We start from the raw sequence: 12,481 nt of genomic DNA, 5'->3' as shown, positions 1-12,481 counted from the left end.
CATAAATAACATTTTTATTCACTTCCATCATTCAATCACTGGCTGCACTGTTCATTGTGCTGCCATTCCCAGTATGCCATAAACTGCATCGTTTGCACAGTGTGTTCAACAGCAGAATGCAGCTGGTCAGAACTGACATAGTGCACATGCTGCACTATGTAGTCTTTCAGCGGTGGAAAGTTATCATGATGATCCCGAGAAAGCCCATCTCTGAAAAATCCACAGAACCAGAAGTCACAGAGAGTCAGATCAGGTGAACGAAGTGGTCATTCAGTAGGAAACGCAAGGATGATCACTATAGCTTGTATGAAATGTTGTTGGACAACCTCCTGTATATAGATCAACCAATGTGTGTGGAGGTCCCATCCTGCATGAAAATGACTGAATCCAAACAGGTGCTGCTGTAGCTGTGGCACAAAAGAACTGTTTATCATATCGCGATACCTCTTGGCAGTAACTGAGCAGGTTACAGGACCTAACTCGTGAATTTCTTCAAAGAAGAATGGTTCAATGATAAACGAAGCTGTAAACCAACACCAAGCAGTAACTTTGGGTGAATGCAAAGGAATTTGTTGGATTGCATGTGGGTTTTGCATAGCTCATACTTAGCAAATTGTGGGTATACACAGCTCCGTTCAGATGAAAGTGAGCCGCATTTCCCCCACAAAATCATCCACGGGCACACATGTTGGATGCGTGCCCGTGTTGGATGCTTAAACAGCATTAAACAGATTAAGTTGGATGCTTAAACAGCATCCAACTCCACATGAGCAAGGAATGTTCATGCAAATATAAGTCAAGTTTCAAAGTCCTGAGTGCTCGCCTCCTGTGTCAGGGTCATTGTGTAAAGTACATCCATGTGTTTTGATACAATTAGAACCAATGCTGTGATTCATGGCCTGTTCCACAATGGCAGTAGCTGCTTCATTCGCTTGTTGTGAACTGATTGATTTGACCTTTGCCAGGTCAAACTACCCATAGTGGTGAATTTTGAAACTACCCCCCCCCCCCCCATATATCACTTATGCATGAAGCACAATTTATTCCTGCAAAGTTTCAAAGCATTTGGATCACTGGAAGGCACTCCACAAGGGTCTTAAACAGGGATACTTTAATGATCACACTGTATACGGATTGCATTATGAAAAAAAAAGTTGTATTAATTCTGATATTAGAATTGGAGACATCAAACTTAGTTCTTTGCTTTATGTAGTTGATATTTACTCCTAGGAACATCAAGTGAAGTCTTCAGGATTCTCTAAATCAAATAACATCTGTAACAAAAAATTTCGCATGAAAATCAGCAATAAAAAGACCAAAACTATGAAAATAGGAAGAAAGAGAAAAATTCAGCTGCATTCTCACTGGAGAAGCCATAGAACAAGTAAAATATTTCGGCTATTTGGGAAGAATTTTTAGTGAAGATGGCAAATAAAATTTGGAAATACACAACAAAATAAGCAAAGATGGTATGGCAGGAAGCTAGTTGAATAAATTTATATGGAATAAGAGAGAAATTAACCAAAACACTAAATTAATAGTATACAAGACAGTGTTCAAACTAGTTTTAAGTGGATCTGAAAGTTGGGTTAGGAATAGAGCACTTAATAGAGACCACCAATAGATTGGGTGAGGAAAGATTAGTAAAAGAGGTATTTGATACCAAGATGACAGGAGGAAGACCCAAGTATAGTTGGACATAATAAAGTGACAACTTCAGCACCTGCGACATCAAACAGAATATGATGGTAATCTACTCACAAGACACTCTCAACGGAAACCAAAGCATGATTTTATGCAAATTTGGAAGTCACTTATTAGATATCGGACTTTAATTTTTCTGCAAGCTATCATGCATGCTGCTGAACAATGACTGAGCCGTGACAGCTTCCACTCTCCGTGTGTTTCTGGTTTAACTTTTATTTTTGTGTAACGGTTCCTACATATTTGGTTTTTAGTTATGTAATGATTCCTATTTACTGCTTACTGTATATTTGTTTGTTCTTCCTAACACAGATGAAGCCACTAGCATATATGGCAAAACTAGTAGGTTTAATTAAATAACAATTACGACCTATAATCCAAGTGTTAGTTATTTTTGTTAGCACATTTATGGTTGATATTAAAATGTAATTTGATAGCCCCATTAAAAAAATTAAATAGGGTAACATGAAATGAGCATACCAATATTTTATATAAACTGTCATTACATCAATTTGCTTAAGCAAACTGATTCTTTAAAGGTTATCTGCATATATAAATTAAAACCATTTAAAATACCTGCACAAATTAATACCAGTTGATATCATGCAAGATCAAGTTTCAAAGTTCATGTTAATTGAAAATCTCCTGGTTTCTTTTGCAATGCAAGAAAAACTCAAATCCAAATGATAATTTAAATATGGATTTACAAACATTCAAATGAATATTAAATATCCTACCTAGCATACTCATCACAGGCATAATCATGAATATAGATGTTTATATGCAAGTATCAAAATGATGCTACTATTTCGCAGCTTTGAAAGAGCTCCATAATTTAGTGAATCCTATAACATTAACTACAGTATTACATTTGAGTTAATTTATAATGAATAGTATTTAAAAACTTATAAAATGGAGATGTACCTGCATTTCCATTTGTTGAGGCCTGAGCTGCAGCTAATGTTGCTAACTGTTGTACACTTAAACAGTTTACCCCTGAAATAAAATTTGCTAAATTACTGAAAACAACATCTATACAAAAACTGGAAATGTCAAGCAACATGGACTAAAAAAATGGTATCATTATTAAAAACAACTTAAAAATACATGAAAATAATAAACATCTGGTTTGGGAAATAGAATAAAACAAAAGGCATCCATGGATGGAAATCATTTCCATTCCAGGAATACCTATCTGGTTCAATGGTTTCACTATATGTCAGATGATTGAAAAGTTCCATCTTTCAACTGCAATTAGAATAATTTTAAAAATCTTTCTCAAGATCTCTTAGACTAGTGTGTGTGTGTGTGTGTTTTAGATGGAGATAGCATGATTTCTGTCATCCTGGGAATCAGTTTGAGAATGAACGAATGTATTTCTTCATCTTCTCTTCAAGGATTAAGTATTTGCCTGTTTTCTATCTTGCCGCTGGTCTTCCTCTTTCTCTCTCTCTCTTTCCCTTTGGTCTATATCTATCCACTTCTTTTGGTAGCTGATATCTTTCCATCCTAAATAGATGTTTTTTCTATTTCTCTCTATACAAATGTATTCACATAATTTATTATACATCTGTCACTATCAGTTTGTTAGTGAATGGATAACACTAGCCTAAACAGGCTCAAGTGAAACAACTTGGAAATAGAAGCAAGAGAAAAATTATTAGTAAGTATTTCCCTCCGATGGACAGCAACTAAATTATTCTATGTAAAACACCATTCTTGTAATTTTATATATTAAGAATCATTTTCATCAGAATCTCATTTTGTAATACTTGGAATTCTTATTTTCATATCAACTCTTTAATCATTACATGTTATACTAAATATATTTTTATGCTTTCTGTAGTAATCATGTCACATCTAAAAACATTATCAAGATGCCAAGAAATTATATTCTTGGTTTAATCCCTTAACCAAGTGTAAGCAAACAAAGTTTGCATGTGAAGTAACTTCACAACTGGGCAAATCATAAATAGAGGCTAATAACTTCACGTCACTTGCCTTAATATCCCATAATGCAAAGCACATATCCTTATGGACATGTATAATGCATAATCTCAGACCGGTTTCAACCTTTATTGAGGTCTCATCAGTGGGAGCCAAACCCAGAAGTGTTACCAAGATTGAAGTAATATTTCCATGTACAAGTAGCCAAAAAGGTGTCACACCTTATTACTAAAATACTCTGGATTAGAGATAGATGTTGAAAGTTTTTCCACTTGGATATACTATAAATTAAAGATGCCTCACGTGCAAACTTTGTTTGTTTAAGCTTGGATAAAGTATTAAATCAAGAATATAATATCTGGGCATCTTTAATTTAACATTATCAAGATATCTCATTGTGGGGATTTCTGTGGAGGAAGGACATATTAAAATCACTATTTTCCACTATTAAACCACTCACAAAGAAGTCAAAAAGAAATTATGTTTTAATTTGACTAGATTTGTGAAATAACTTTGTTTCACTTTAACAGGAAATGAGCATGAATAAATTAAAGAAAAAATAACTGCAAGCAAAGCAATAACGGTTAACATTTCTAGTAATATTTGAAAACATTTAAACAATGAAAAGCGTGCATTCGCTGTTATGCTGGTTCCTAAGTTGCAGTATATACTGCTGGAAGATAAAAGTGTGTCGTGATGGATTAAGGAAGACCAGATTTCATGTAATATCATCCCTTCATTTTTGTTACACAGTACAGGATATTTCATCATTTCAGTTTGTTTGCCATTTCTACTAGATGTTTTGTATTAGTTGCATGTGCTGCCAGCCCTGATTCATGCTTTCTTTCATTCTCAACATCCTTTCCTTCATGGTTACATGGTGATCAGAATTCATTGTAAAAATTATGGAAACAACTATCATGTTACAGAAAAACTTTAGTTTAATAAATACCAAAATAATCACTCGATGTTTCGACCTTCACATTAATGTCATCATCTAGAGCAGCGGTTCCCAACCCATGGGTCACGACCCAAATGGAGTCGCGAAGGGTTTTCTGTGGGGTCGCCGAGCAGTGGTGAGCTATGAAAATTTTAAAAAGGGAAAACAAAAAATCACAGCATTGCGTCCTGCACAGAGATTTGTTTGCGTAAATGTGTAACGATCTTTCGCTCATCAGGTTAACTTGTTGTGAGGTCCAGGTTCATGCACAGTTCAGTGACTGGCTCTACGGAATGCGGGCTCGGCTTGTGATTAGTCGATTCTTAGTGATATGTGCACGCTGAGTGCCTAGCCTTGTTTCTTGGGGGCGGCAATGGTTTTTCTTCGATACCAGCGAATTCTGCGAAATATAATAAATCGTATGATCCCGCTTCCAGGAAACTGACGCCCAGCTCATCGTGTTATTTCCCTTCTTTGGCCAGTCAAGAGCAAACAACCATGAGCAGAGCAACCAGTCAAGAGCAAACAACCACGAGCTAAGCGGTGCTGTAAGGTCCAGACACCATAGTAGAAGCACCAAAAGCTCCAGACTACGTAGCTAAACTCAATCAAAATATAATCTGCAGATCGGGCTTTTCACTCGGCATCGTCCAGTGGCCTGATAACACTATTTAGAAAGGTACGCAAAATTATTTTTAATTTTTTTATGAATTAAAACCACTTAACGTCCAGGTACGTAATTTTCGCATTTATCACACAAAAGCAGACATTTAAATTAGGTAATTGTAATTTCATGTAGTTGTTTTGTAACTAAAATAACTGCCAGTAATATTTATGGATGTGGATTCAACAGTATTTGATTTACAGTGTACATTTGAAAATATTTTTTTGAAATAAATGTTTCACATAAGTCTTCAATAGTATTTCTTATAAATTCAATAAAATAAATGGTTATTTTAGCCAGTTTTTTTGCTAATTAATTGAGATCTTAAGTGTTAAAGTTCAAATAAATGTTTTTGCTTTACCTTTACTTTTAATAATTATTTGAACTGTTTTGTTTCATTATTTGTGCACATTTGTATTATATTATCTAAACTGTTTCAAATATATATTTTTATGTTTTTTAGAAATCCCTCCCCATGGAAAGAAAACGTAAATATTCAGAAGATTTTTTGAAATATGGCTTTACTTACTTGATTAACAATGGAATAGTGAAGCCACAATGGGTTTTGTGCAAAGTTGTTCTCCGTGCTGAGTCTATGATACTGTCATAGACTCAGCACTGAGTCTATGACGGTATCATAGACTCAGCACATAGTCTATGATGGTATTTTGTTGTACTCAGCACAACAAAACTCTTACGTCACTTACAGACAAAGCATTTTGAACATTCTAAAAAGGATTTAGAGTTTTTCGTTGGTGTGAAACTAGTTGCAAATGTGAGAGACTTGATCAAACAGGAATCTTACATCAAGAACGGACAGCATTACTGCAAGCATCATATGAAGTAGCATTGGACATTGCCAAGCAAAAAAAACCTCACACAATTGGAGAAACACTCATAAAACCCTGCATGTTGAAGATGGTAAAGTTAATTCTTGGGGTTTCCAGCGAACATGCAACGAATATCTGTCTAAAAATACTATTCAAAGGCATGTAGCAGACATATCCATGGACATTAAAGAGCAGATTTTGAATGAAATCAAAGTTTCACCATTGTTTTCTTTTCAAGTAGATGAGTCAACTAACGTAAGCTCATGTTCTCAGTTGCTTGTCTTCGTGAAATATATTCATTCAGAAGGCATCAAAGAAGAGTCACTATTTTGTAGTGTACTTGAAACTGCTACAAAAGGAATAGATATTATGGAGAAGATAAATAACTTTTTTGTGACTGGAGGACTAGAATGGAAAAACGTCTGTGGGGTTTGTACGGATGGTGCACCAGCTATGCTAGGGTCTAAGTCTGGTTTTCAGAAAAGAGTAAAAGAACTTGCTCCCCCCAAGCAAAGGAAATCCACTGCATGATTCACCGATATGCTCTTGTCTGTAAGACTCTTCCAGCTCTGCTGCAAGAAGCACTTGATTCGGTGATCAAAATTGTAAATTACATCAAATCTGGAGCTCTTAACAGCCGTCTGTTTAAACTTTAAACAGCTGTGTAAAGACATGAATGCTGATCATGAGGTTCTTTTTTTCTATACTGCTGTACGATGGTTATCAAAAGTAAATGTGGTCAATCGTTTTTTCGAGTTGAAAGAAGAAATCAAGTTATTCCTGGAAGTACAAGGGAAACATGAACTTGTGGCCTATTTTAATGATGAAGCTTGGTTGAGAAGAATTGCTTACCTGGCAGACATATTAGAACAGCAAAATAGGCTTAACCAGAAACTCCAAGGAAAGGAAACAACAATTATCGAATTTCAGGATAATCTCAGGGCATTTATATCCAAACTCCAGAACTGGCAAAGAAAAGTTAATCTAGGAAACATTACCATGTTTGAGAAACTGTGAAGCATGGTAGACGAAACTGAAGGTGAAATAAATGGCAATTTGAAAGAAGAGAATACTGGGCATCTCGATTCTCTTGAAAACGAACTCCAGCGTTATTTCCTGAGCTGACAGAAGAAGCTGCTGCACTGGCACGATATCTGTTCTCTGCTTCCCTTGATCTCGCCAGCATCCCCAATGAAGTACAAGATGAATTCTTGGATCTGCGAAACGATTCTGGTGTGCTATGTATCGGTCATATCATAATGTCACCATGCTTGCGTTTTGAGTTTTACTCCCCTTTGTTTCTACATATCTCTGCGAGAGTGGATTTTCAACACTTCTCCAATTGAAAACCAAAACAAAAAACAGAATAAATGTTGAGAACGATATGAGGTTGGCATTAATGAAAACTCGACTACGAATTTTTAAGCTTGTAAATGAGTTACAATTGCAATCATCGCATTAAATATGTCGTAAGTTAACATTATTTTGAATTATATTATACTGAAAAATCTATTTTCGATGTGTTTTCATTTACCCTATTAAAAAGCCTATTTTTAATATATCGGGGTCGTGGGGTCACTTTGCCTCTATAAAATGGGGTCGCGACTCGAAAAAGGTTGGGAACCGCTGATCTAGAGCATCGGTTCCTAACTGGTGGTACACGTATCCCCCAGGGGTACATGCTGGGCCGTTCAAGGGTACACGAAAAATAATCAGTAATGGCTGAAAAACAAGCAAACAAAATGCAAAACTTTAGTTATGGAACAATAAATGTTAAGTTTGAATCACCGCTAATGGAGACACTTCAAAACTAACTAACATTAGTTTTGGCTTCAAAGTCTTGTGTATTTATCAGATATTTTTCTAGAAATAAACAAACTCAACTTGGGACTTCAAACCAGCTCAATCACTATGTTCAAAGTAACTGATAAAATTGAGTCAATGATTAAAAAACTGGACATTTGGAAAGCGTGTATTGAAAGAGTTCAGCCTGAGGTTTTTGAAACTCTGCACAACTTCTTATCTGAGAATGACTTGCACGTGAAATTTGAAAGAAAATATTTTAAGTCATTCGGAAGGTCTCGAAGTGTCCTTTTATAAGTACTTTCCTCAACATGGAAAAGAAAACAATTGGATTGCAGATCTCTTCAATGAAGAATTCTTTAAAGAAGTTAAACTATCAATCAATGAAAAAGAGTAGTTAATCGAACTTTCAACCGATTCTTCTTTAAATTCTGATTTTAAAAGAAAGCATCTTATTACCTTCTGGGTAGATGTCAGTGAGAAGGCTCTCAAATATCTCTTGCCATTTACTAATACTGAATTAGTGGAGAGAGAGAGAGCTTTTTCTTCTTACACCTTCATAAAAAAATAAGTACCACAACAAAATTAATGCAACTCTGGATTTAAGACTGTATCTTGCATATTTTGAGCCTGATTTCAAGAAACAAAGTGCATCAAAGCAAGCTAACGATCTCACCAACATTTCAATCGACTAGTGATCTGTATACCAATTATTACAGACTTTTCAGATAACACAAATAAATATTATTAATAATAATAATAAATAAAAAGTTTGTTAAATACTTGATCATCATTATCAATAATGAATGAAGTGTTGTCTGTTTTTTATATAGGAGGGGAATGACCTTCTCATAATCCATGGAGATTTGACTCACAAACAATGCAATTATTGCAGTAAGCTAAAGATACATGTTTCATTTTTGATCAATCAGCTGGCTTTTTTGAAGATGTGCAGAGACAGCTATCTTATTCCTAACAGCATCAAGCTGAAAAAGAAATTTACTTTCCCCAAAAGCACTTCATATCTATGCTCATACAGAGAAAGCAATATTTCAGGAACAAATTCAGACAGTCTGCAAAAACTTAGCAATGACCCAAAATCAAGTTTTAAATTTATAATCTGAACTCTCTAGTTAAAGGATTCCAGATATTTTGAATGTGATTGAAAGAAACACTGATAATTCAGCTAAACAAATTCTGGAAAGTAATGAAAAAAAACTTAAAGCTAAATTTCATCTTTTAAAACAACAGCAAAATGTGAATGCCAATCACAGGTATCTAACCAATCAGGATATCTCTTCTCCGACTAATAACTCTAACAGTAAACAAGAAATAAGTGAGATGAGGGACGACTAACAACATGCAGGCAATGTTCATGTAAGCAACCTATCTAGCCACACACTACATAATGGTTAACTTTCATTACTTAATAAAGGCTTAAACTAAACTTTGCAGAAGCACCTAGAACTGTTAATAAACTGGATATTATATACAACATAGAAAGAAGCATTAAGTCTCTTCCAAATAATATAGCTGATAAAATTTGTTCAAAAACCAGCAATGTTTCGAATAAAAAGAAAGCCTTACTAAATCACTTAAGGAATTGAACAACGTAGATACGAATATAAATTAGATTACACTTTAATAAATATTTCCAATATTTCAGCAATGTCACGTTGCCATTTTCAAAAGGAACTTACAAAAAAAGCATGTGCACGTAGGCAATACAACAGAGTAACTGAGAATGAAGAGATGAAGCTATTCTCCTAAAAGTCCTCACAACAATATGGAGTGGTGAAAACACTATACAACAGGGCTAAACTAATCTGTTCTAACGACATGGCCCTAAACACTGAACTAAATCACATCCTCAACACTTTCTCAGCCAATGGCTACCCCCCGCCCAAAAAATAAAAAAATATTAAAACCTACAAACCACAGCTCCCCCCACACCCCCCAACAAGAATTACTCTAAATCCATCACCATCATTACCAAAATCTTAAAAAAACATGACCTGACCTCCTGTTACAGGCCTTACAAAAAATTGGCATCCCTCATCCGCCCCACCAAAGACCAATCACTTCCACTAGACCTAGCTGGTGTATACCAGGACCCTTGCAGTTGTAAACTGTCTTACTTTAGCCAAACAGGCAGGACTGCGAATATCAGAATTTCTGAACACAAGGACTACATGCGTTTTCACAAGTACAGCCATTCTGGCAGACCATGCTCTGAATACACGCCACAGAATACAGTGGAAGAAAGTTACAGTAATACACAGTAGCAAATACAAATTCGAAAGACTATTTATGGAATCAGCCTCGGCCCTAAGAAACTCTCCACACCTCAACAAATTTGGTTGTATGCGACTGCCCCAAATTTGGGAGGCTTACATCAGCAGACCTTCAGCCCAATGGCCAAGAACACCTACTTAGCCAGTTAGAGGGCACCATCAGGACTTTTAGGAGAACAATAGCTTCATCTCTTCATTCTCAGTTACTGTGTTGTATTGCCTACAATGCACGTGTCTTTTTTTATAAGTTCCTTTTGAAAATGGCAACGTGACGTTGCTCAAATATCGGAAATATTTATTAAAGTGTAATTTAATTTATATTCGTATCTATGTTGTTCAATTCCTTAAGTGATTTAGTAATACATAACCAACATATAAGCCTGTTTACAAGAAAAAGAAGGCCATTATGTAGCAATCTTAAAAATAGAACTAGCAGCAGTCAAGTCATTAAAAGCTAATCAGGATATAACTGTTACAAAATCGGACAAAGGTAATGCCACGGTCCTCCTTAACAGATCAACTTACATTTATCAGATGAATCAACTAGTCTCTGATTACAGCACTCATCAACTTGTGAACTATAATCCGACTAACAGGATTAAGAAAAAAACTGTGAATTATTTAAGTCTGTCACTTCTTGCCCATCGGACACTGTTAAATAACTATTACCCCATTACGCCAGTTCTCCCAGAATATACAATGTTCTCAAAGTACACAAACATAATATTCCACTTCAGCCAATAGATGAAGGTTTAGACAGTCCAAATTATCACCTAGCGAAGAAATTAGCGTCAACACTAAAGGGGTTGGAAGGTCATTCCCCCCTCATATAAAAAGAACACCCAACTCTTCATAAACGGAATTAAAAACATAACACTTGGCAAAGATGATTTATTAGTGAGTTTTGAGTTTCTGCCCTTTTCACAAAAGTCCCAATCAGTGACACAATTCTTCTCTTACAGAACAAATTTCCATCTGACATTACGGCTCTCTTTGTCCATGTACAACAAGTTGTTCATAAAAAAATACATGTAATATACATTACAGTAAAACCATAGATATTCCATACATTAAACGGTTATCAGAAAAAATAAATAGAATTCTACACCATCATCATCAAATTCCTGCCATGTACCCTCAAGGGGTGTACAGGATATGATAGTACTACATGAAAAAAATTACATCATTACTAACTTCCTATCTACAATTATCCTCCAAATCAGTCTGTTACTTGACAAGACTCCAACATTATCAGATCTTATATTTCTATCATCTAAGACACTTTGTACCGTATCAATCCACCTATATCTTGGTCTTCCTCTGGGTCATTTTGCTGCCAACCTGGCAGAGAACACTTGTTTTGCTAATCTTTCTTCACCAATTCTGTTTAAGTGACCATACCACCTGAGATTAGCTCTGCTAACGCATTCCTGGATGCTGACAATGTCAAGTTCTTTCCTAATATCCTCGTTTTTAATAAGATATTGCCATCGATGCCATCTCTTCATGCCTATAATCTTTCTCAGGACTCTTATATCTGCGGTCTCTAGTCTTTGGTCAAGTGTTTTACTTCTGACCCAGCTCTCAGATCCATAAGTTAAAACTGGTTTGAACTGTTTTGTATACAGCTAATTTAGTGTTCAGACTAATTTCTCTCTTATTCCATATGAATTTATTCAATTGACTTCCCACCATACCAGCTTTTCTGATTCTGTTGTCTATTTCTATATTTAATTTACCATCTTCAGTAAAAATCGTGCCTAAGTAGCTGAAATGTTTTCCTTGATCCACAGGTTCTCCATTCACAACACAGTTGACATTTTCAATGATTCTGCCTATTTTCATTGTCTTTGTCTTTTTATTGCTGACCTTCATACCATATCTATTACAACAGTTATTCAATTTAGTCAGAGAATCTTGCAGACTTGTAGCGGATTTATTTAGAAGTATAACATCATCTGCATAAAGCAAAGAACTGACATTAACATCTCCAATTTTGATATCATGTTTAATACCACTTTCCTTCATAATGTGATCCATATAAATAATGAATAAAAGAGAGGATAATGTACATCCTTGTCTCACACCAGATTTAACATTAAACCATCTTCCTGTACTTCCTTCAATTCTAACTGCTGACTTACAACTCAAATAAAGACTAAATATTGCTTGATATAATGCCCCTTTAACACCATATAACTGCAGTGTATTGAATAGCTTCTCTCTTGGCACCTTGTCATATGCCTTTTCCAAATCGACAAAACTTAAATACAGATCCTTGTTATATTCCCATGCTTTA

The 12,481-nt window shown here is 35.3% G+C and overlaps 1 protein-coding gene across 4 annotated transcripts in view; it reads right to left on the bottom strand.

Annotated features, from left to right (window-relative positions):
- The window catches only part of LOC150104072 (CUGBP Elav-like family member 1), a 579,257-nt gene that overhangs the window by 288,905 nt on the left and 277,871 nt on the right, over window positions 1–12,481 (bottom strand). For all 4 annotated transcript variants that reach the window (XM_090397270.1, XM_090397273.1, XM_090397272.1 and 1 more), the window contains one exon: window positions 2,629–2,700. In XM_090397270.1, the coding sequence (XP_090253396.1) occupies window positions 2,629–2,700 (72 nt within the window). The remainder of the gene's footprint in view (window positions 1–2,628; window positions 2,701–12,481) is intronic.

The sequence above is a fragment of the Typopeltis vanoorti genome, chromosome 8 (assembly GCF_054136105.1).
Source record: "Typopeltis vanoorti isolate ZY-2024b chromosome 8, IOZ_Tvanoo_1.0, whole genome shotgun sequence".
NCBI classification, from domain to species: domain Eukaryota; kingdom Metazoa; phylum Arthropoda; class Arachnida; order Uropygi; family Thelyphonidae; genus Typopeltis; species Typopeltis vanoorti.
The sequence above is the reverse complement of the archived record's forward strand: the minus strand, read 5'-3'. Positions and strand labels throughout refer to the sequence as shown.